This window comes from Erpetoichthys calabaricus, chromosome 5 (genome assembly GCF_900747795.2).
Source record: "Erpetoichthys calabaricus chromosome 5, fErpCal1.3, whole genome shotgun sequence".
In the NCBI taxonomy this organism is placed as follows: domain Eukaryota; kingdom Metazoa; phylum Chordata; class Cladistia; order Polypteriformes; family Polypteridae; genus Erpetoichthys; species Erpetoichthys calabaricus.
Window position 1 is genome coordinate 245,763,543 of NC_041398.2, and position 23,908 is coordinate 245,787,450.

The following is a 23,908-nucleotide window of genomic DNA, read 5'->3' on the forward strand; positions in this document are numbered from 1 at the left end:
GCTCCTCAAAATTAATTCTTTCAAACTTCAGGCGTTAAGACGCCCAGTCGATCTCATATCAGTTTCAAGGGCAGAGAGCGCACTCTGCTGGCTGAATAAGTTAACATCCTAATACAGGAAGCTTCTAAAAGGTAAGCCTGTGGGTGCTGGATAGAGGAGGACGCCCATAAGGCCTGAGAGGTAGCGGTAAGTGAATGGTTCAGAGGGCGCCTCTGACAGGATAGCGGCCTGATAACTCATCACTAATGTCTTTAAAGGAAAATCAGGAACAGTGATAAGAGCAGACTCCTGTTAATCATGGAGAATCCACTGCATCCACTGAACAGGATCATCTCAGACAGAGGAGCAGCTTCAGCGACAGTCCTGCTCCATTGACAGACTGAGGAGATCGTTCCTCTGTCACATTATGCGACTCTTCAATTCCACTTGGGGGGTAAACGTTAACATTATACAAAGATATTGTCTGTCTCTATACCTGCATTGTTATCATTCTTTAATTTAAAATTGTTCTTTATCAGTATGCTGCTGCTGGAATGTGTGATTTTCCCCTTGGGATTGATAAAGTATCTATCTATCTATCTATCTATCTATCTATCTATCTATCTATCTATCTATCTATCTATCTATCTATCGTGCCTTTCACATTATCTATCTATCTATCTATTATATAGTGTCTTTCACATTATCAATCTATCTATCAATCTATCTATCTATTATATAGTGCCTTTCACATTATCTATCTATCTATCTATCTATCTATTATATAGTGCCTTTCACATTATCTATCTATCTATTATATAATGCCTTTCACATTATCTATCTATCTATCTATCTATCTATCTATTATATAATGCCTTTCACATTATCTATCTATCTATCTATCTATCTATCTATCTATCTATTATATAGTGCCTTTCACATTATCTATCTATCTATTATATAATGCCTTTCACATTATCTATCTATCTATCTATCTATCTATCTATCTATTACATAGTGCCTTTCACATTATCTATCTATCTATCTATTATATAGTGCCTTTCACATTATCTATCTATCTATCTATTATATAGTGCCTTTCACATTATCTATCTATTATATAGTGCCTTTCACATTATCTATCTATCTATCTATTATATAATGCCTTTCACATTATCTATCTATCTATCTATTATATAGTGCCTTTCACATTATCTATCTATCTATCTATTATATAGTGCCTTTCACATTATCTATCTATTATATAGTGCCTTTCACATTATCTATCTATCTATCTATTATATAATGCCTTTCACATTATCTATCTATCTATCTATTATATAGTGCCTTTCACATTATCTATCTATCTATCTATTATATAGTGCCTTTCACATTATCTATCTATCTGTCTATCTATCTATCTATTATATAGTGCCTTTCACATTATCTATCTATCTATCTATCTATTATATAGTGCCTTTCACATTATCTATCTATCTATTATATAGTGCCTTTCACATTATCTATCTATCTATCTATCTATCTATCTATCTATCTATCTATCTATCTATCTATCTATCTATCTATCTATCTATCTATCTATCTATCTATTATATAGTGCCTTTCACATTATCTATCTATCTATCTATCTATTATATAGTGCCTTTCACATTATCTATCTATCTATCTATTTGAGAATATCATCCCAAAAGGCCCAAGGTGGGAACAGTCACTGACTGTTTTGGACAGAAGAGAAAATGGAAAGAAAAAAAATAAAAATATAAAGCAGGTAGGAGACTCTGAGTTATGCCAGGTATCAGGCGTTCACAGTGGTGTGAGTTGTAGAGAAGACTTACCGATTGTGGTGGCGGGACTGCGAGACGTTGAATCTGCAGATAAAACAAAAAAAGAAAATGTTAGCAATTAAGTGTAAAATAAAATAAACGAATAAAAGAAAACACAGCCACGTTAACATGAGTAGAATGAGTACGGTTTGCTCAGATCTTTAAATGGACCTTGTAAATGGGACAAACAAGCCCATGGACCACCTTTTCTCAAAGACCAGAGACACTGAGACGTTTGGCTGACACTTACAACACGTGAGATACAAGCGGCCTCCTTAGCGTCACATTTGCTCACGAAAAAAAACTTATAAAACGTATTGTATTTTTGAGCTTGGAAAAAATAATGACGTATTTATGAAATCTGATCTTTCTACTGTAAAACGTGCAAAACACTAAAAGTACAAAGTCAGAAGTGATACAAAACATAATAATAATGAATAAAAATAATATTAATAAAAATACCATGTCTTCTTCTTTTGGCTGCTCCCGTTAGGGGTTGCCAGAGTGGATCATCTTCTTCCATATCTTTCTGTCCTCGTCATCTTGTTCTCTCACACCCATCACCTGCATGTCCTCTCTCACCACATCCATAAACCTTCTCTTAGGCCTTGCTCTTCTCCTCTTCCCTGGCAGCTCTATCCTTAGTATCCTTCTCCCAATATACCCCTCATCTCTCCTCTGCACATGTCCAAACCAACGCAATCTCTCCTCACTGACTTTGTCTCTCAACCGTCCAACTTGAGCTGACCCTCTGATGTCCTCATTTCTAATCCTGTCCATCCTCATCACACAAAATGCAAATCTTAACATTTTTTAACTCTGCCACCTCCAGCTCTGTCCCCTGTGCCACTGTCTCCAGCCCATATAGCATTGCTGGTTTCCCTACCATCCTGTAGACCTTCCCTTTCACTCTTGCTGATCCCCGTCTGTCACAAATCACTCCTGACACTCTTCTCCACCCACTCCACCCTACCTGCACTCTCTTCTTCACTTCTCTTCCACAATCCCCATTACTCTGGACTGTCGATCCCAAGTATTTAAACACATCCACCTTCACCAACTCTACTCACCTCATCCTCACCATTCCACTGACCTCCCTCTCATTCACACACATGTATTCTGTCTTGGTGGTCCTACTGACCTTCATTCCTCTTCTCTCTTCCTCATATCTCCACCTCTCCAGGGTCTCCTCAACCTGCTCCCTACTCTCCCTACAGATCACAATGTCATCAGCAAACATCACAGTCCACAGGGACTCCTGTCTAATCTCATCTGTCAGCCTGTCCATCAGCATTGCAAATAAGAAAGGGCTCAGAGCCGATCCCTGATGCAATCCCACCTTCATCACTCCTACCGTAGACCTCACTACTGTCACACTTCCCTCGTACATATCCTGTACAACTCTTACGTACTTCTCTGTCCCTCACGACTTCCTCATACAATACCACAGCTCCTCTCAGGCACCCTTAATAAGCTTTCTCCAGGTCCACAAAGACTCAATGCAACTCCTTCTGGCCTTGTCTAAACTTCTCCATCAACACATTCAGAGCAAACATAACATCTGAGGTGCTCTTTCTTGGCATGAAACCATACTGCTGCTCATTAATTATCACCTCACTTCTTTACTGAGCTTCCACTACTCTTTCCCATAACTTCATGCTGTTGCTCATCAATTTTATCCCCCTGTAGTTACTACAGTCCTGCACATCCCCCTTATTCATACATATCAGCACCAGTACACTTCTTCTCCACTCCTCAGGCATCCTCTCACTTTCCAAGATTCCATTAAACAATCAGGTTAAAAACTCCACTGCCATCTTTCCTAAACACCTCCATGCTTCCACAGGTATGTCATCTGGACCAACAGCCTTTCCATTCTTCATCCTCTTCATCACTGTCCTTACCTCCTCCTTGCTAATCCGTTGCACTTCCTGATTCTCTATCTCCACATCATCCAACCTCTTCTCTCTCTCGTTCTCTTCATTCATCAGCCTCTCAAAGTCCTCTTTCCATTTGCTCAACACACTCTCCTCGCTTGTGAGTACGTTTCCATCTTTATCCTTTATCACCCTAATCTGCTGCACATTTTTCCCATCTCGGCCCCTCTCTTTCTCGCCCACTGGTCCTTTTCTCCCTCCTTAGTGTCCCACCTCTCATACAACTCATCATACGCCTTTTCTTTAGCCAATAAAAAATACCGTATATACAGTCAAAATGTGTCATTTGTGTTGTAGATCTTAAAGCCTGGTGAAATACACAATCCAACGTCATGATTGGGATAATAGTAGTCACGTGATTCCTTGAGTATTTGCTTTCCTGACTGATCAGCCTTTGAACAGCACACTGCACACGTGCGATTGACACGAGCCTCGCTTTCGGACTCATCAGAGTTGCTTTCGGGATCCACTGCCAGAAGACGGATTCACTTGGTCCTCACTCCTCGTATCATTGTCATTATGAGGGCTAGGAGAAGGCGTGTCTACACCGTTGCCTGGGTAACACTCGGGCCTGTCGCTTACACGAGACACGCCCACAATGCTCAGCACTAATGCTGTTGCCGTTTTTACAGGCCGAGTAATCCTCGGCTCTAACGCTTACACGAGACGCGTCTATACAGTTGCCCAAGTGACGCTCGGGTCCAGCGCTAAGGAGCCTTCACGTCTCTTTTGTTTTTCCGGTTGGAGTGAAGTGTGTTGCTCAGGGTGACATGGTGTCAGTAGTGGGATCTGAATCCCCAGCCTCAGTGTTCTAACCAATACACCTTCTTATAGGCCCGAATGTGTCCTAGTAATACAAGACACCAACCGAGACAACTGCGTGGCGTGGTGAAGAGAAAAACGATCAGATCTGGTAGTCACATTTACAGAAGATGCTGAAAGTGGTCTCCTTGTGCGTCGATACGTCTCGGTGCCCCTTTCAGCGTGTTCATATATGCTCTTTGCAACATCACGGGATCGATTCTCTCGGTGAAGGTGGCCCACGAAAAAGTGTACTTAACTGGTCCCCGTGACCAGTTTATAGGGTCCAGGAGATCTTGGATTAGTTTCGAGGGCTGAGAGCGCCCTCTGCTGGCTGAATAAATTAACATTCTAAAAGAGGAAGCTTTTAAAAGGCGAAAAAGATTGTCACAGGTAGAGCACCTAACGTAAAAGTCTGCAGACCCCTTCACTTTTTATACATTTGGAAAGAGGATTCTGCGCGGCACCCCAGAGTCAAACGGAAGAGGCTACGGAGGCCCCAAAGGTCCAAAAAGATAGTACGGAAGGCGCAGGCACCTACAACACGCTTCTGAACTAAACGTCCACGCTACATGGCATAGGCTACGGAGGCCCCAAAGGTCCGAAAGGCGCAAGCGCCTACAACGCGCTTCTGAACTAAACGTCCACACTACACGGCATGGTCCGGGTAATAAGAATAAACGAACTCTCCGTATTAAACGTACGGCATCCTCAGACGTCCAAACCATATAGCATATGTGAATAAACGCAGGCGCCTACAACTCGCCTCTTAAACAGCAGAGGCAAATGATAAACGGCAAAAAAAGGAACGACAAACAGCCACTAAACAATTCCGCCAATTAGCTGACAACGCATTCTGTAATGAGTCCACTATTAATGAACATTCATTAGGATTAATGAATATCATTTGCTGTCATTGTCATTCACTTAACTTCCCTGAAGAAACAACTGGCAATATAACTAATGAGTTTACACGTTGTTGTCAAAGGGTCAGGTTAGACTGCCTCCTTTAGATGACTTTCCTGAATGTCTACGGAAGCTTCTAACTAACAATGTACCCGAAAGTTAAAACTTTATGGACTGCATTGGATCCTACAATAGTTCATTTGCTTTTGCATCTACCGGGGTAAATATAAGGCCACCAGCTGGCAATGCCCATACTGCTTTCGCGTATGTGGACAAATATTACATCGGATTAGAACAGTGCACCCTGAGCCAAATCACGAACGCAAATATGCCCAAATCTACGTGTTAGATCCAGATGACGCAATCTATCAACGAATGACCCTTCCTGAAAAGAAGCAATGCACAGAGCTGATAATGAGAAACGTCGCTGAAGTCATAAACAATCACCCATTAGCTAAATCTATAAAAATGCTACATAAGGTTTAAAGAGAGGCCAATACAAAAGCGGAAGCAGAAGGTGTAGCGCCAGCTACAATTGCTTTAGTGTTAATAAAGGACAAAGAACAAGATCCAATACAATACACTCTTGCCATCGTTAATGAAGTTGCAATGTGAAAGACAATAATCACTTTCAAATGTATTTCGGATTACCCAAGACCAGGGGTTGGCGAGCGAAGCGAGTTATGTATTAAGATGTGTATGTTTTGTTTAAGATTTGCCATAACATTATTTTCTTCACCACCCTTACCCAACCCATCCGTGGGTGTATTTGTCACTTCCTTGGAAACATTTCTCAGCATCTCAGTGCAAGTGGGTTGGGGGGCATCGACATGGGGGGGAAACGTCCCAGTTATATTGAACTGATCTCCGTGACCGGTTTATAAGACCCAGTAGATTTCGCATTAGTTTTGAAGGCTGAGATCGCCCTCTGCTGGCTGAATAAATTAACATCCTGAAACAGAAAACTTTTAAAAGGCACAAAACAAACCCTCAAGACTACGGAAGCCGAGAGAGGACGTGCAATATCGTTATTTTTTTAAGTTGTCTTCTCGAGATAACAGACTAATTTTATCGTGAACTCGAGATTTGGTCGAGGCATCAGGCTCGCTTGTATTGTGACGCCTATACAGCTGAAGCCTTACTAATCGTCTTCTTAAATGGCGGACATTAACGTTATTATTTTTTATACTAAGGCTTAAACATATTTCAGCCTGCGTCAGCCCTTGATTGAACAAAAATGTGACGCGCTGACCAATACACTTCTGCTCTTCTGCCATTTCAAACAGGACGTGGCTTCAGTTAGCTAAACATTAAACGTTTGATACAATTATTTCATAACTTCGAGAAAACAATATCTTTTGTTTTATCGAGATCTCGATAAAATTAATCCGTTATCTCGAGGAAACAATTGAAAAAAAAAAAAATAACGATATTGCGCGTCCTCTCTCGGCTTCCGTACAAGACTGTCACAGGTAGAGAGCACCTTCAGAAAGTGTTCAGATTATGTTATGTAGAAGTCTTGTCCTAGAATCACTGAAATTCTTTTTTTTCCCTCATCAAGCAACACTCAATACACCAGAATCCATCCATCCATCCATTTTCCAACCCGCTGAATCCGAACACAGGGTCACGGGGGTCTGCTGGAGCCAATCCCAGCCAACACAGGGCACAAGGCAGGGAACCAATCCTGGGCAGGGTGCCAACCCACCGCAATACACCAGAATGACAATGTGAATTTAGAATTTTTTGCAAATTTATTAAAAAAAAAAAAAAAGTGAAACATCCCATTGATCCCAAAAGTATTCAGAACCCTTAAAATCGGGCTCAGATGCATCCCATTCTATTGATCGTCGCTGAGATGTTCGGAGTGGTATCCGTCAATAAGGGCGCGCACAAAAAGGCGACCTTCAAAAGGGCGACCTCAATTGGGCGCGGCGAATAAAAGCGCACATAAATAAAAGTGATCTTTAAAAGGGCGACCTCAACTGAGCGCCGAAAAACTGCGCGCATAAATAAAGGAGTGCTTCAAAAGGGTGACGTCAATTGGGCGCAGCGAATAAAGGCAAACGCAACAAAATTATTACAGAAAATTTATTAGATAAAGGCAATGATCGAACGTATAAAAAGGTGAAAGCAAGAAATTTTCTGTAATAGTTTTGTTGCGTTTGCCTTTATTCGCTGCGCTCAATTGACGTCACTGTTTGAAGCACTCCTTTATTTATGCGCGCAGTTTTTCGGCGCCCTTTTGAAGATCGCCTTTTTGTGCGCGCCCTTATTGAATAGAACCGTTTGGAGTCAGCCACCGATTTAGGAAAGGCACACACTTGACTTTAGAGGGTCCCACAGGTGAGCAGACTCCAAGCCAATTTCAACACACATCTTTTTAGTAATATCAAAAAGGCAAGTTTACAGGGAGATACTGTATTATAGTCATGGGGGACTTTAATGATCCAAATATTAACTGGGATAACCTTGCAGATGGAGGAGCGAGCACAAGAGCAGGAGTTTTTAGACGTAATCAATGACTGTTTTCTAACACAGCATGTTAAAGCACCAAACACGGGGTGAAGCCTGTCTGGATTTAGTATTTAGTAATAATAAGGATAGAATTGAGGGGGTAGAGGTGATTGGACCACTAGGGTCACGTGACCATAATGTAATACAGTTCTCAGTGTTTTGTAAGAGTGCAGATGCAAAGACTAAAATTGTTAAGTTGAACTTTGGTAGGGCTAATTTTGAGCAGATGTGACAAAGTCTGAGTAGGATACACTGGGATAAGCGTTTAAGTGTGGAGACAGTCGAGGAGCAGGTTTAAAAATGTTTGACATGTAATGCAGGACAGATACAGACCTAAATCTGGAATTTTTAATAGGAAACTAAAAAAAACCCCACGCTGGATTAATAAAAATTTAAAAAAGAAGTTGCAAAGGAAAAAAGCTGCTTTGTAAGCCATATAAGACTAATGACTGCAAAGTGAATCGTAGAGCGTATGAGAACATGAGGGCAACCATTAAGAAGGATATCAGAGAGACTAAAAGACAGTTAATTAATTTTTTGCATTTATATAGCGCTTTTCTCACTACTCCAAGCGCTTAGCATTTGCAGGTTAAGGGCCTTGCTGAAGGGCCCAACAGAGCAGAGTCCCTTTTGGCATTTATGGGATTCGAACCGGCAAACTTCCGATTGCCAGTGCAGATCTCTAGCCTCAGAGCCACCACTCCGCCTCCGCAGTTGGAGAGGAATAGAGCAGATAAGGCGAAAGAAGTGACTGGTGACATGTGTGGTAGGAATGACAGTCTGGTTCAAGGTGACAGTGGGTACACATCAATGATCGGCTCAGCTAAAGAACCAGTGGTAGGGATGCCTATCAAAATGGCATCCAGTCAATGTTGCAAATTGCAGCAATGGTGAGCGGTCCTCTTAAAGTCTGCGAGCCACCTAAAAGAGACATGTAAAGAGCAAGGAGTGCACTCTCTGACACTAGATGCTACATTGGTGTCAGAAGTAGGATAACAAGAAGACCAATCACAATGGACCTGCTTGGCTCCTTAGTGGAGCTGCTGGAGAGTCTCATGGCTGAGATCCTGAATCTGGAATTCTGGTTACAGCATCAGTACCTGAAGGTAGACAGCTGAGAGACTGAGGCTCCCTCTGCAGCTCCACCACCTCTCCCTCTGCAGTCGCAGAACTTCAGGCTCATGTGACTGTTGAAAAGAGTGGCAGGTCGAGTTGCCATTGACCCCAGGTGAGCAGTGTGAAGCAGAGCTGGTGGTCCGACTGTGCAGGCAAAGGATGAGGCAGATGGAGGAGACACTAAAGAGCAGCAATGGGAGGAGAGTCTCGGACCTGGAATGATGTTTACCAAGTCAATTCAGGGAATGAAAACCCCTCAAGAGACCAGAACAGCTGCACCCACACACAAGCAGGTCACTTGCTCAGTTAAAAATCGACAGATCACCGCATGGAAGTGAAGCGTCAAACACTTCGGCTGCACTGCATGACAGCCCAGCCTTTAACATCAACACTGTGCCACCTGACAACAAAGTGTTCAGGACCCCGGCTGTTGTGGTTTTGTCACCAGTGCGTCACTACGAAAAGATCTGCTGCGTTTCAGGAAGTTAGAAGTGGGGTGTGAATAAAATTTATTACTATTTGTATTGTTATAGATAGATAGATAGATAGATAGATAGATAGATAGATAGATAGATAGATAGATAGATAGATAGATAGATAGATAGATAGATAGATAGATAGATATGAAAGGCACTATATAATAGATAGATAGACAGAAAGGCACTATATAATAGATAGATAGACAGAAAGGCACTATATAATAGATAGATAGATAGATAGATAGATAGATAGATAGATAGATAGATAGATAGATAGATAGATAGGCACTATATAATTGATAGATAGATAGATAGATAGATAGATAGATAGATAGATAGATAGATAGATAGATAGATAGATAGATATGAAAGGCACTATATAATAGATAGATAGATAGACAGAAAGGCACTATATAACAGATAGATAGATAGATAGATAGATAGATAGATAGATAGATAGATAGATAGATAGATAGATAGGCACTATATAATAGATAGATAGATAGATAGATAGATAGATAGATAGATAGATAGATAGATAGATAGATAGATAGATAGGCACTATATAATAGATAGATAGATAGATAGATAGATAGATAGATAGATAGATAGATAGATAGATAGATAGGCACTATATAATAGATAGATAGATAGATAGATAGATAGATAGATAGATAGATAGATAGATAGATAGATAGATATGAAAGGCATTGATAAGGCGAAAGAAGTGACTGGTGACGTGTGGTAGGAATGACAGTCTGGTTCAAGGTGACAGTGGGTACACATCAATGATCGGCTCTGAGCCCTTTACTGTTTGCAGTGACGATGCACAGATTGACAGACGAGGTCAGACAGGAGTCTTCGTGGATTGTGAAGTTCATAGATCTGTAATAATTAATAATTATAATAATAATTTTTTGCATTTATATAGTGCTTTTCTCACTACTCAAAGCGCTTAGCAATTGCAGGTTAAGGGCCTTGCTTAAGGGCCCAACAGAGCAGAGTCCCTTTTGGCATTTACGGGATTCGAACCGGCAACCTTCCGATTGCCAGTGCAGATCCCTAACCTCAGAGCCACCACTCCGCCTAATGAGAGGAGACAGCAGGTTCAGATGAGCCTGGAGAGGCGGAGAATGAAAGTCAGCAGGACTAAGATGGCCTACATGTGCATGAATGAGAGGGAAGGTGGTGGGAGGGTGCGACTGCAAGGAGGAGAGGTGGTGAAGGTGGATGAATTTAAATACTTGGGTTCAACACTCCAAAACAATAGAGAGCGTGGCAGAGTGGACTGGGTGAAGAGTGGCAGGAGAGATTTGTGATAGAAGAGTACATGCAAGAGTGAAAGGGAAGATTTATATATGAGACCAGCTATGTTGTATGGTTTGGAGACGGTGGCACTGATGAGAAGACAGGGGGCAGAGCTGGACATGGTGGAGTTGCAGATGCTGCAATTTTTGCTTGGAATAACGAATGTAGACAGAATTAGGAATGAATATGTTAGAGGGGGACAACACAGGTGTGACAGTTTGGTGACCAAGTTTGGTGACGCAAGATTGAGATGGTTTGGGTGTGTGCAGAGGACAGATGAGGGGTAGTTAGGGAAAAGAATGTTGAGGAAGAGGAAAAGAGGAAGGCCAAAGAGGAGGCTTATGGATGTGATGAGGGAGGACATGAAGGCAGAAAATGATACAAAAGTCAGGAAGAGATGGAGATGGGTGATCTGCTGTGATGACCCCTAAATGAGAGCAGATGAAAGAAGAGAAAGAAGAAGAAGAAGACTATTCCAAAAAAGGGGTGCAAAATTGAAGCATGGTGCTTGGGAGCGTCAGCGGCAGGGACTGGTAGACTAGTCAGGGTTGAGGGAAAGCTGAACGGAGCAAAGAACAGAGAAACATCCTTAATGAAGACCTTCTTCAGAGAGAGAAAGAGCTGTGGACCACACACTGGGCTGAAGATTCACCTTCCAACAGGACAAAGACAACACAGGAGTGGCTTGGAGCAGCCAAAGGTAGAGCTTAGACTTGAAACCCCAACCGGACATTTCTGGACAGGCTTGATAAGAGCGGTCCACCGGTGGTCTCCATCCGGCCTCTTGAGAGGGATCTGTAGAGAAGAAGGGCAGAACATCCAACAGAAAAAAATCCAGCCGTGCAAAGCTCGTTGTGTCAAATCCAAGAAGAATGACGACCACACTGAGAGGGGAGCAAAGAGTCAGAATCCTCGTGTCAATGGGATATATTTTTATTTTTATTATTTTTTTAATACATTTGCAAAAATGTCTAAATTCCTGTTTCTGCTTCGTCTTTCTGGGAACGAAAAATGAACTGAAAAGATTTGAAGCAGAAAGCTGCAGCAAAATAAAATGTGAAAGAAAACTGAAAGGGCCGTCTGAAGAGCAGAGCTGATGCTAGAGAAACACTCGTGCAAGGTGCCATTGCTGAAGCCACGAGACCACTCAACACACAGGAAGTCACACACATCCCCTTTATCTTAATGTTGCTTCTTCTGCTCATCATGTATTCATCACAGTGCCACCCCGTGTGGGGAGATGTGAGGTCACCACTGACTGTGCTTCTGAAACTAAAATGGACCCTCAGTCAGCTGGCATAGAAAGCAGATGATGGGTCACCGCCCTCCATTACCAGGTGACGGCACATATGAGGATTTGTTACAATAACGGGGTGGGTGTGTAAGGCTTGACATTGTACTTGAAGCTTACCCCCCCCCCATTCACTTTTATGATCTTTAACTTTCAGAAATGTATTATGTCTTCTCCAATGATATTCCTGGCAATCTATGGAATCTGGAGTTTGTGGCGTATTTGGCCAGTGATGGCTTATTTTAGATATTTCTGTTTTGTTTAAGCTTTGCCACAACACAATTCCATGTGGGCATATTTGTCACTTCCTTGGCAACATTTCTTAGTGTCTCATACGCCAGCTACAGGGGAGCCTGTAAAAAAATTCTGGCCTGCGGTAAAAGAGGAGACCACCCCGTTGTTTTAAAAAGCATTGTGTGCTGTCTCAAGGTGATGTGGGGGGGGGCGGGGGGTTCAATGACAGGGCAATATGGAGGTAGTGTCACAGGTGATAACAAGGGGAGTGTGATCACTGACTGCCCCTCTCCATTTCGAGGATGGACCACTCTGATGTCACGGCTTACTTGATTAACATGGTTTCCAGAATTGTGTGTTGAAACACACGTGCGCTTGGGAGACCACTTAAGGGTGATGGTAATTACCCCTCCGGACCACAGGATGGCGCTGTGCTTCTAGTGCCTTCTCTCTTTTCCTCCATCTGCACTGCTGACATCACTTCTGCTGTCCACCTGTATATGTCTCTGTATATATACTGTATCTGTATATGCCATTTGCTGTGGGACTTGTAAAAGCTGTGCTAATGTTTGTGATGCACCATCTGTTGGAATGACAAATGCAATGTAAATGTCACTGTTATATGCCATTATTAAGGGACTTGTAAAAGCTGTGCTACTGTTTGTGATGCACCCTCTGTTGGAATGACAAATGTAATGCATATGTCTCTGTTATATGCCAATTGGTATGGGACTTGTAAAAGCAGTGTTAATGTTTGTGATGCACCATCTGTTGGAATGACAAATGCAATGCATATTTCTCTGTAATATGTCATTTGGTAAGGGACTTGTAAAAGCAGTGATAATGTTTGTGATGTTCCATCTGTTGGAATGACAAATGCAATGCATTTTCTTACTACAAATATTTGTGATGCACGAGCTGTTGGAATGACAAATGCCATGGGACTTGTAAAAGCTGTGTTAATGTTTGTGACGCACCATCTGTTGGAATGACAAATGCAATGTATATGTCTCTGTTATATGCCATTATTATGGAACTTGTAAAAACTGTGCTAATGTTTGAGATGCACCATCTGCTGGAATGACAAATGCAATGCATATGTCTCTGTTATATGCCATTTGCTATGGGACTTGTAAAAACTTTGCTAACGTTTATAATAATAATAATTCATTACATTTATATAGTGCTTTTCTCAGTACTCAAAGTGCCATCCACACAGGGAGGAACCGGGAAGCAAACCCACAATCTTCCACTGTCTCCTTACTGCAAAGCAGCAGCACTACCACTGTAATATTTCTGATGTGCCATCTGTTGGACTGACAAATGCAATGCATATGTCTCTGTTATATGCCATTTGCTATGGGACTTGTAAAAGCTGTGGTAATATTTGTGATATGCATTGCATTTGTCAGTCCAACAGATGGCACATCACAAATTTTAGCACAGCTTTTACAAGTCCCATAGCAAATGGCATATAATAGAGACATATACATTGCATTTGTCAGTCCAACAGATGGCACATCACAAATATTAGCACAGCTTTTACAAGTCCCATAGCAAATGGCACATAACCGAGACATATGCGTTGCATTTGTCAGTCCAACAGATGGCACATCACAAATATTAGCACAGCTTTTACAAGTCCCATAGCAAATGGCACATAACCGAGACATATGCATTGAATTTGTCAGTCCAACAGATGGCACATGTCTCTGTTATATGCCATTTGCTATGGGACTTGTAAAAGCTGTGCTAATATTTGTGATGTGCCATCTGTTGGACTGACAAATGCAATGTAGATGTCTCTATTATATGCCATTTGCTATGGGACTTGTAAAAGCTGTGCTAATATTTGTGATGCGCCATCTGTTGGACTGACAAATGCAATGTAGATGTCTCTATTATATGCCATTTGCTATGGGACTTGTAAAAGCTGTGCTAATATTTATGATGCGCCATCTGTTGGAATTACAAATGCAATGTATATGACTGTTATATGCCATTTGCTATGGGACTTGTAAAAGCTGTGTTAATGTTTGTGATGCACCATCTGTTGCACTGACATCGGTCATTATGAAGTTCTTCTAGCGACTGGTCAAAGGTTACATCTGCTCCTCCCTCCCCGACATGCTGGATCCTCTCCAATTTGCTTACAGAGCAAACAGATCTACAGAGGATGCCATTGCGCTAACAATAAACACTGCCCTAACCCACCTGGAAAAAGGAAATACATACAGTATGTAAGAATGCTGTTCATAGATTACAGCTCGGCATTCAACACCATCATCCCCTCAAAACTCATCTTGAAGCTTGACAACCTTGGGTTGGGGACGACCATCTGCAGATGGATTTTCTCTTTCCTCACAAACAGGCCCCAGGTGGTGAGAGTCGGCAAACACACGTCCTCATCACTCATTTTAAACACAGGAGGCGCCGCAGGGCTGTGTGCTTAGCCCCCTCTTGTATTCCTTGTTCACCCACGACTGTGTTGCAAAACACGGCACAAACACCATCATCAAGTCTGCGGACGACACAACCATCATAGGCTTTATCACTGACAACGATGAGACAGCCTACAGAGAGGAGGTGCTGGCATTGAGTAATTGGTGCCTAGATAACAACTTGTCTCTTAACGTCAGCAAAACCAAGGAGATGATCTATCGGAAACAGCAAGGCGGAGAACACCAAGCCATCTACATCAGCGGCGTAGAAGTTGAAAGGGTTAACAGCTTCAAGTTCCTCGGAATAAACATCACCGAGGATCTCTCGTGGACCCTTCACATAGACACTGAGGTCAGGAAAGGCCCGCCACAGCTGCACAAACTCAGATTTGTACAGCAACAGCAAGACATCCTTCTAAGTAGAGTAGAAGTTACACAGAAGAGTCCCATGGGTCAGGTCTGGTGACCACCTTGTACTGTTCACTTTCAAGATGCTGCGGACAGACTCCATCATACACCCCCATTGCTTACTTTGGCGTCCTGTGTGATTCAGAATTATTCAGAAGGCCTCTGAAAGCCCTGCTTCTGGTTGAGCCCGTGTGTCCTGACAACCTGGACATATTTTTCGTGGTGGTAACCATTGCTAAGTTTTTTACCAGTCATCTTGCCTGCAGAGCAATTTCTGGGTATTTTCATCATTAGATGTAACGCAAGCACTCTTGTGAACTTTATCAAGATTTTAAATTAACACGTACCTTATCTGCGATCTGCCACTAGAAGTACACGTGACATGAACTTGAAATAGAAAATCTTGCAGGAAAGTCAATCACAGCTAAACAACTAGATCATTATGCCACTTGGTATGGGACTTGTAAAAGCTGTGCTAATGTTTGTGATGCACCATCTGTTGGAATGACAAATGCAATGGGACTTGTAAAAGCTGTGTTAATGTTTGTGACGCGCCATCTGTTGGAATGACAAATGCAATGTATATGTCTCTGTAATATGCCATTTGGTAAGGGACTTGTAAAAGCAGTGATAATGTTTGTGATGTTCCATCTGTTAGAATGACAAATGCAATGCATTTTCTTACTACAAATATTTGTGATGCACCATCTGTTGAAATGACAAATGCAATGGGACTTGTAAAAGCTGTGTTAATGTTTGTGACGTGCCATTTGTTGGAATGACAAATGCAATGTATATGTCTCTGTTATATGCCATTATTATAGGACTTGTAAAAGTATTGTTAATGTTTGTGATGCACCATCTGTTGGAATGACAAATGCAATGCATATGTCTCTGTTATATGCCATTTGGTGTGGGACTTGAAAAAGCAGTGTTAATGTTTGTGATGCGCCATCTGTTGAAATGAAAAATGCAATGCACATGTCTCTAATATATGTCAGTTGGTATGGGACTTGTAAAAGCATTGTTAATGCCTTTTAGTCTATTGGAATGACAGAGACATAGAAATCAGAAGAACATACAGATACACAGACACACGGACACACAGACACTTATTATTTTATTAAAGTGGATAATAACAGAAAGATAAAGCAAACTTAATCCAGGACAACAGCCCTGGTTTTACTGTAATGCTGTGTTCATGGAGAAGCTGCAGTTCACATTTCTGCTCCTGCATTGCATTTGTTTCTATCGTTTGGTTTGTGTTCCTTTCTAGATTTGGATTTCTGCATTTGATCCTTGTTCTCGTTCCAAAGTCATTTTTATGGTTCCCGATCTCTTATTTGTATTTTGTTTGCTCTAACGGCACTGACAAGTTGCATCAGCCAAGAATGACTTGCCCCTAGTATGAGCTGAGCATTCCTTCATGCAAGTGAGCAGCTAAAGAACCAGTGGTAGGGGTGCCTATCAAAATGGCATCCAGTCAATGTTACAAATTGCAGCAATGGTGAGCGGTCCTCTTAAAGTCTGCGAGCCACCTAAAAGAGACATGTAAAGAGCAAGGAGTGCACTCTCTGACACTACATGCTACATTGGTGTCAGAAGTAGGATAACAAGAAGACCAATCACAATGGACCTGCTTGGCTCCTTAGTGGAGCTGCTGGAGAGTCTCATGGCTGAGATCCTGAATCTGGAATTCTGGTTACAGCATCAGTACCTGAAGGTAGACAGCTGAGAGACTGAGGCTCCCTCTGCAGCTCCACCACCTCTCCCTCTCTTAACATCCATTGGCCTGTGTGTGCAGTTGCAGAACTTCAGGCTCATGTGACTGTTGAAAAGAGTGGCAGGTCGAGTTGCCATTGACCCCAGGTGAGCAGTGTGAAGCAAAGCTGGTGGTCCGACTGTGCAGGCAAAGGATGAGGCAGATGGAGGAGACACTAAAGAGCAGCAATGGGAGGAGAGTCTCGGACCTGGAATGATGTTTACCAAGTCAATTCAGGGAATGAAAACCCCTCAAGAGACCATAACAGCTGCACCCACACACAAGCAGGTCACTTGCTCAGTTAAAAATCGACAGATCACCGCATAGAAGTGAAGCATCAAACACTTCGGCTGCACTGCATGACAGCCCAGCCTTTAACATCAACACTGTGCCACCTGACAACAAAGTGTTCAGGACCCCGGCTGTTGTGGTTTTGTCACCAGTGCGTCACTACGAAAAGATCTGCTGCGTTTCAGGAAGTTAGAAGTGGGGTGTGAATAAAATTTATTACTATTTGTATTGTTATAGATAGATAGATAGATAGATAGATAGATAGATAGATAGATAGATAGATAGATACTATATAATAGATAGATAGATAGATAGATAGATAGATAGATAGATAGATAGATAGATAGATAGATAGATAGATAGATAGATATGAAAGGCACTATATAATAGATAGATAGATAGATAGATAGATAGATAGATAGATATGAAAGGCACTATATAATAGATAGATAGATAGATAGATAGATAGATAGATAGATAGATATGAAAGGCACTATACAATAGATAGATAGATATATATGAAAGGCACTATATACTAGATAGATATGAAAGGCACTATATAATAGATAGATAGATAGATAGATAGATAGATAGATAGATAGATAGATAGATAGATAGATAGATAGATAGATACTATATAATAGATAGATATGAAAGGCACTATATAATAGATAGATATGAAAGGCACTATATAATAGATAGATAGATAGATAGATAGATAGATAGATAGATAGATAGATAGATAGATATGAAAGGCACTATATAATAGATAGATAGATAGATAGATAGATAGATAGATAGATAGATAGATAGATAGATAGATAGATATGAAAGGCACTATATAATAGATAGATAGATAGATATGAAAGGCACTATATAATAGATAGATAGATAGATAGATAGATAGATAGATAGATAGATAGATAGATAGATAGATAGATATGAAAGGCACTATACAATAGATAGATAGATATGAAAGGCACTATATACTAGATAGATATGAAAGGCACTATATAATAGATAGATAGATAGATAGATAGATAGATAGATAGATAGATAGATAGATAGATAGACACTATATAATAGATAGATAGATATGAAAGGCACTATATAATAGATAGATATGAAAGGCACTATATAATAGATAGATAGATAGATAGATACATAGATAGATAGATAGATAGGCACTATATAATAGATAGACAGATAGATAGATAGATAGATAGATAGATAGATAGATAGATAGATAGATATGAAAGGCACTATATAATAGATAGATAGATATGAAAGGCACTATATAATAGATAGATAGATAGATAGATAGATAGATAGATAGATAGATATGAAAGGCACTATACAATAGATAGACAGATAGATAGATAGATAGATAGATAGATAGATAGATAGATAGATAGAAAGGCACTATATAATAGATAGCTAGATAGATAGATAGATATGAAAGGCACTATATAATAGATAGATAGATATGAAAGGCACTATATAATAGATAGATAGATAGATAGAGATAGAAAGGCACTATATAATAGAGATAGATAGATAGATAGATAGATAGATAGATAGATAGATAGATAGATAGATAGATAGATAGATAGATAGAAGTTTCCTCATTCAGGGGTGAGTCACCCATGGTCCAATGCAAATGATGAGCTTCAGAGCCAGCGTCAGGGGAGCCCATAAAAACAGCAAGCCTGCAGTGAAAGAGAAGACCACCCCACTGCTTGTGTGCCATTGCAAGGATCTAGAAGTGGTCCAACTTTGAAGGGATGGCTACGACAAGGCTGCAGAGTTACAAAATAAATTCCATCTGGTCCAGCAGCCTCTTTAAGGACAGTGTGACCCCTAAACCAGCCATGTAAAGAACAAAGGATCCATTTTGGCACTTGGCACAGGTGCTGCACTATTTTGACTGCGTGTTTTGTGCACCTTTTCCAGTGGTTTTGAATCCTTTTAAATAAATATTTAAATGTAAATGTATAAATAAATTGTTTTCTTGGGCCAGAGGCTTTTGCCCTTTTTTTCCTCTCCGCCATATTGACATTTATGGACATATTGCTCCTCAAGGCGTTTACCCCATTTGTGGGTCTGTGCAGGCCATAAGCCTGTCTTTTGAGTTTGGGGGCCAGTCTGTGGGTGGGCGACGTTCACTCTCTGCAGCCAGGCCTGGTCACGTATTAGTCTGGTGTGTGTGTGTGTTTTTTAACCCTACAGCCATTTTGAGTTTTGGCATGGACAGGATCAAAACATAACTTACATGTCCTCAAGATGCAGGGATTGACAGGAGTTAATCCCAGTCACAAAATGGCTGTATGGTTTAAAAAAAACTCACAAGCCAGACCAACAGGTGACTCAGGTCTGGCTCCACAGAGTAGACATCACCGCTCGCTGACTGGCCCCAAACTCAAAAGACAGGCTTATGGCCTGCACAGGCCCCAAAATGGGCTGAAGGCTAGTCTAGTTGTTACCTCGTATTTAGTTCTGCACACATTTTTATTTTACTTCAGTTATTCAGACCTGAGGAGCTTTATGACCGTTTAAAACTAAGAAAGGGCCCTTGACAAAGCTATAGAACCACATATTACAAAGAAGTGAAGATGACGAAAGATGGATAAGTACCACAAATAAAAGACAATAATGAAGTTTTCAGTCTCTACCTGTGCCTGGATTCTTGGAAGTTGATCTTGCAGTAGATGGAGATGCAGAAGGTGGCAGTAGAAATTTAGACTTTGTTGTAGCTACAGTCGAAGGTTTTGATACGGTAGAGTTGTGTGTTTCTGAAGTTGGGGATTTCGTAGGTTTACGAGATGAAGAAGGGGTCTGATTTAAAGTAGAAGAAACTGAAGCAATGTTGGATGAGGAGGTCTTCTGGGTGGGCATCGCGTTTGTGGTGGTCTGCTCCGTTGTATGGATGCCTGAGGTCGAAACAGTATTTGGTTTTGGTGTGGTCACTGCTTTGGTTGTCGTTTCTATTTGCTGAATTGTTTCTTCTGCAAGTCCACTTATGGATAGGAGAAGCACACCTTTAAAAGAGAGAAAATAAAATTAAGAGATTAAAGGTGTAGCAGGTGAGGAGTTCAAATGACCCATCCATTCATTTACGGGGCCTGCTTTATACAGTTCATGGATATGAAGGAGCCAATGGGGGGACACAATCATCTGGAGAACATGCAAACTCCACACAGACATTGATCAGGACGGCACCCGAATCCTGGAGTTGGGAGCTGTAAGGCAGTGGTGCTGAGTTCAAGTTCAAGTTTCCTGTCATGTCTTCAAAGTACAAAGAAATTCTTACCTGCACATCTCCACAGGATGGTAGACAACAATCAAATACTCACAAAAGACACGCACGCTAAAAAAGTAAGAGTAACTTGTGGAACACCTTCTGGGATCATCACAGGTATGCAATACCCCAAAGTGGCCAGAGGGGGCGCTGCCTTTAAGAGTGTTGCTTGAGGGAAACTGACCCCGCCCCTTCCAGCTAGATAGCTCCAGTTTAAAAGTCTGACGCCTCTGGGTGTCGGCGTGTCATTTGGACCTTGGACTTGTCACAGGACAGACCTCCCTTTGAACAACCCAATCCTTAGAGAAACCGAGAAGGCCGTATAAACGTGTCTCACCAACTATGGAAAAACCTCGTATGTCACATCTTTCATGTTTTCTGCAAATTGAGAAAATGATGTCCCCCCTATAATTAACAAACTCTAGACTTCATTTTTCCAATAACACCTGCCATTTAAATCGCAGCATTTAAATCACATGATCGTAATCAGATGTTTTTATTAGTAGGTCGCTCTTTCCTCATTGGTCCATGGAGTGGCTAGATTTTTGTCTTTCTGTATGTGAAATATTGTGTACTGTGAAAGGATTCCACAAAACACAGAGAAAGGTTTGGGGGCAGTCCCCCCGTATACTTGAGATAGGCTGCTAAAATGGACGTCTGTGGTCCAAAAATTCGACCTTGAGATTTTGATGAATCTCGATGTTTTACACTTCCCTGATTCTGAATTACTTTCTTGTAGCGAAAGTATTGTAATCGTCCAAAAATTCGACCTCAAGATTTTGATGAATCTCAACGTTTTAGAACCCCTTGAGTCCAAATTACTTTCTCGTAGCGAAAGTATTGTAATCATCCAAAAATTTAACTTTGAGATTTTGATGAATCTCGATGATATAGACCTCTCTGAGTGCGAATTACTTTCTCGTAGGGAAAATATTGTAATCGTCCCAAAATTCAACCTCGAGATTTTGATGATTCTCAACGTTTTACACTTCCCTGATTCTGAATTACTTTCTCATAGAGAAAGTTTTGTAATCAACCAAAAATTTGACCTCGAGATTTTGATGAATCTCAACATTTTAGAACTCCCCGAGTCCGAATTACTTTCTTGTAGCGAAAGTATTGTAATCGTCCAAAAATTCAACCTCAAGATTTTGATGAATCTCAACGTTTTAGAACTCCTTGAGTCCAAATTACTTTCTCGTAGTGAAAGAATTGTAATCATCCAAAAATTTAACCTTGAGATTTTGATGAATCTCGATGATTTAGACCTCTCTGAGTGCGAATTACTTTCTCGTAGGGAAATAATTGTAATCGTCCAAAAATTCGACCTCGAGATTTTGATGAATCTCAAAATTTTAGAACTCCCTGAGTCTGAATTACTTTCTTGTAGCGAAAGTATTGTAATCGTCCAAAAATTTGACCTCGAGATTTTGATGAATCTCAACATTTTAGAACTCCCTGAGTCTGAATTACTTTCTCGTAGGGAAATAATTGTAATCGTCCAAAAATTCGACCTCGAGATTTTGATGAATCTCAAAATTTTAGAACTCCCTGAGTCTGAATTACTTTCTTGTAGCGAAAGTATTGTAATCGTCCAAAAATTCGACCTCGAGATTTTGATGAATCTCAAAGTTTTTTGGGAGGTGGAGTCGGTGTAAGAGCTCCACCTATGAGGAAACAGAAAACTCGCTTAGCCGTTAATAACACAAGCGAGGCCAACATGTCAGCAAAACGAAATCTCAGAAGAAAGACAAAGTCGTTTAGCTGCTAACATCGGTAAAACGGTATCCCTTTTACTTTTCCTCCCGCTGCTAATACACAAGCGAGGCAAGCATGTCAGCAAAATGAATCCTCCAAGGAGAGACACGCCCAGAGTAGTTCCTTTCAATTACCTGACATTTCTACATTTCAATTTTTTTTCTGACGATTTCAATAGTTTCTAGAACCCTGGGGCTTACACGGCTAGTATAAAAATAATAATTGTTGTCTTGTGGTTTACTCATCAAATATCCATCCCCATATCTGAGTATACGAGAAAGTCGAGGGGAGACCACTCCTGATTTTTTCTTTTCAGCCACACTGCACCTTTTCCCAAAGCCCACCATTCACAGCAGGCAATTGGATGCCTCTGCCCCACTAACCAATCAGATACATTTTAATCTGTGGCATAACACACACCTACACCCTGGCGAGCTGCAGGTCTGTCTGCCAATGCAAAGTTAAGAATGATTAAAGGGACAGTGTTCAATTAGTTTTGGTAGTCATTACATCAAACTGGGCCACGCACAGGATCTTTAATATATATATATATATATATATATATATATATATATATATATACAGTGGGTACGGAAAGTATTCAGACCCCCTTCAATTTTTCACTCTTTGTCATATTGCAGCCATTTGCTAAAATCATTTAAATTAATTTTTTCCCTCATTAATGTACACACAGCACCCCATATTGACAGGCAAAAAAAAGAATTTTTGAAATTGTTGCAGATTTATTAAAAAAGAAAAACTGAAATATGACATGGTCCTAAGTATTCAGACCCTTTGCTCAGTATTTAGTAGAAGCCCCCTTTTGAGCTAATACAGCCATGAGTCTTCTTGGGAAAGATGCAACAAGTTTTTCACACCTGGATTTGGGGATCCTCTGCCATTCCTCCTTGCAGATCCTCTCCAGTTCTGTCAGGTTGGATGGTAAACGTTGGTGGACAGCCATTTTTAGGTCTCTCCAGAGATGCTCAATTGGGTTTAAGTCAGGGCTCTGGCTGGGCCATTCAAGAACAGTCACAGAGTTGTTGTGAAGCCACTCCTTTGTTATTTTAGCTGTGTGCTTAGGGTCGTTGTCTTGTTGGAAGGTAAACCTTTGGCCCAGTCTGAGGTCCTTAGCACTCTGGAGAAGGTTTTTGTCCAGGATATCCCTGTACTTGGCCGCATTCATCTTTCCCTCGATTGCAACCAGTCATCCTGTCCCTGCAGCTGAAAAACACCCCTACAGCATGATGCTGCCACCGCCATGCTTCACTGTGGGGACTGTATTGGACAAGTGATGAGCAGTGCCTGGTTGTCTCCACACATACCGCTTAGAATTAAGGCCAAAAAGTTCTATCTTGGTCTCATCAGACCAGAGAATCTTATTTCTCATCATCTCAGAGTCCTTCAGGTGTCTTTTAGGAAACTCCATGCGGGAGTTCTTTCCCAATACGACTCATGGCTGTATTAGCTCAAAAGGGTGCTTCTACTAAATACTGAGCAAAGGGTCTGAATACTTAGGACCATGTGATATTTCAGTT

The 23,908-nt window shown here is 41.0% G+C and overlaps 1 protein-coding gene across 3 annotated transcripts in view; it reads right to left on the reverse strand.

Annotated features, from left to right (window-relative positions):
- Positions 1 to 23,908, reverse strand: part of si:dkey-27h10.2 (location of vulva defective 1) — a 111,759-nt gene that overhangs the window by 67,261 nt on the left and 20,590 nt on the right. For all 3 annotated transcript variants that reach the window (XM_051928175.1, XM_051928176.1, XM_051928174.1), the window contains exons 2-3: positions 19,987 to 20,352; positions 1,836 to 1,868 (exon numbers count right to left, since the gene is read on the reverse strand). In XM_051928175.1, the coding sequence (XP_051784135.1) occupies positions 1,836 to 1,868; positions 19,987 to 20,352 (399 nt within the window). The remainder of the gene's footprint in view (positions 1 to 1,835; positions 1,869 to 19,986; positions 20,353 to 23,908) is intronic.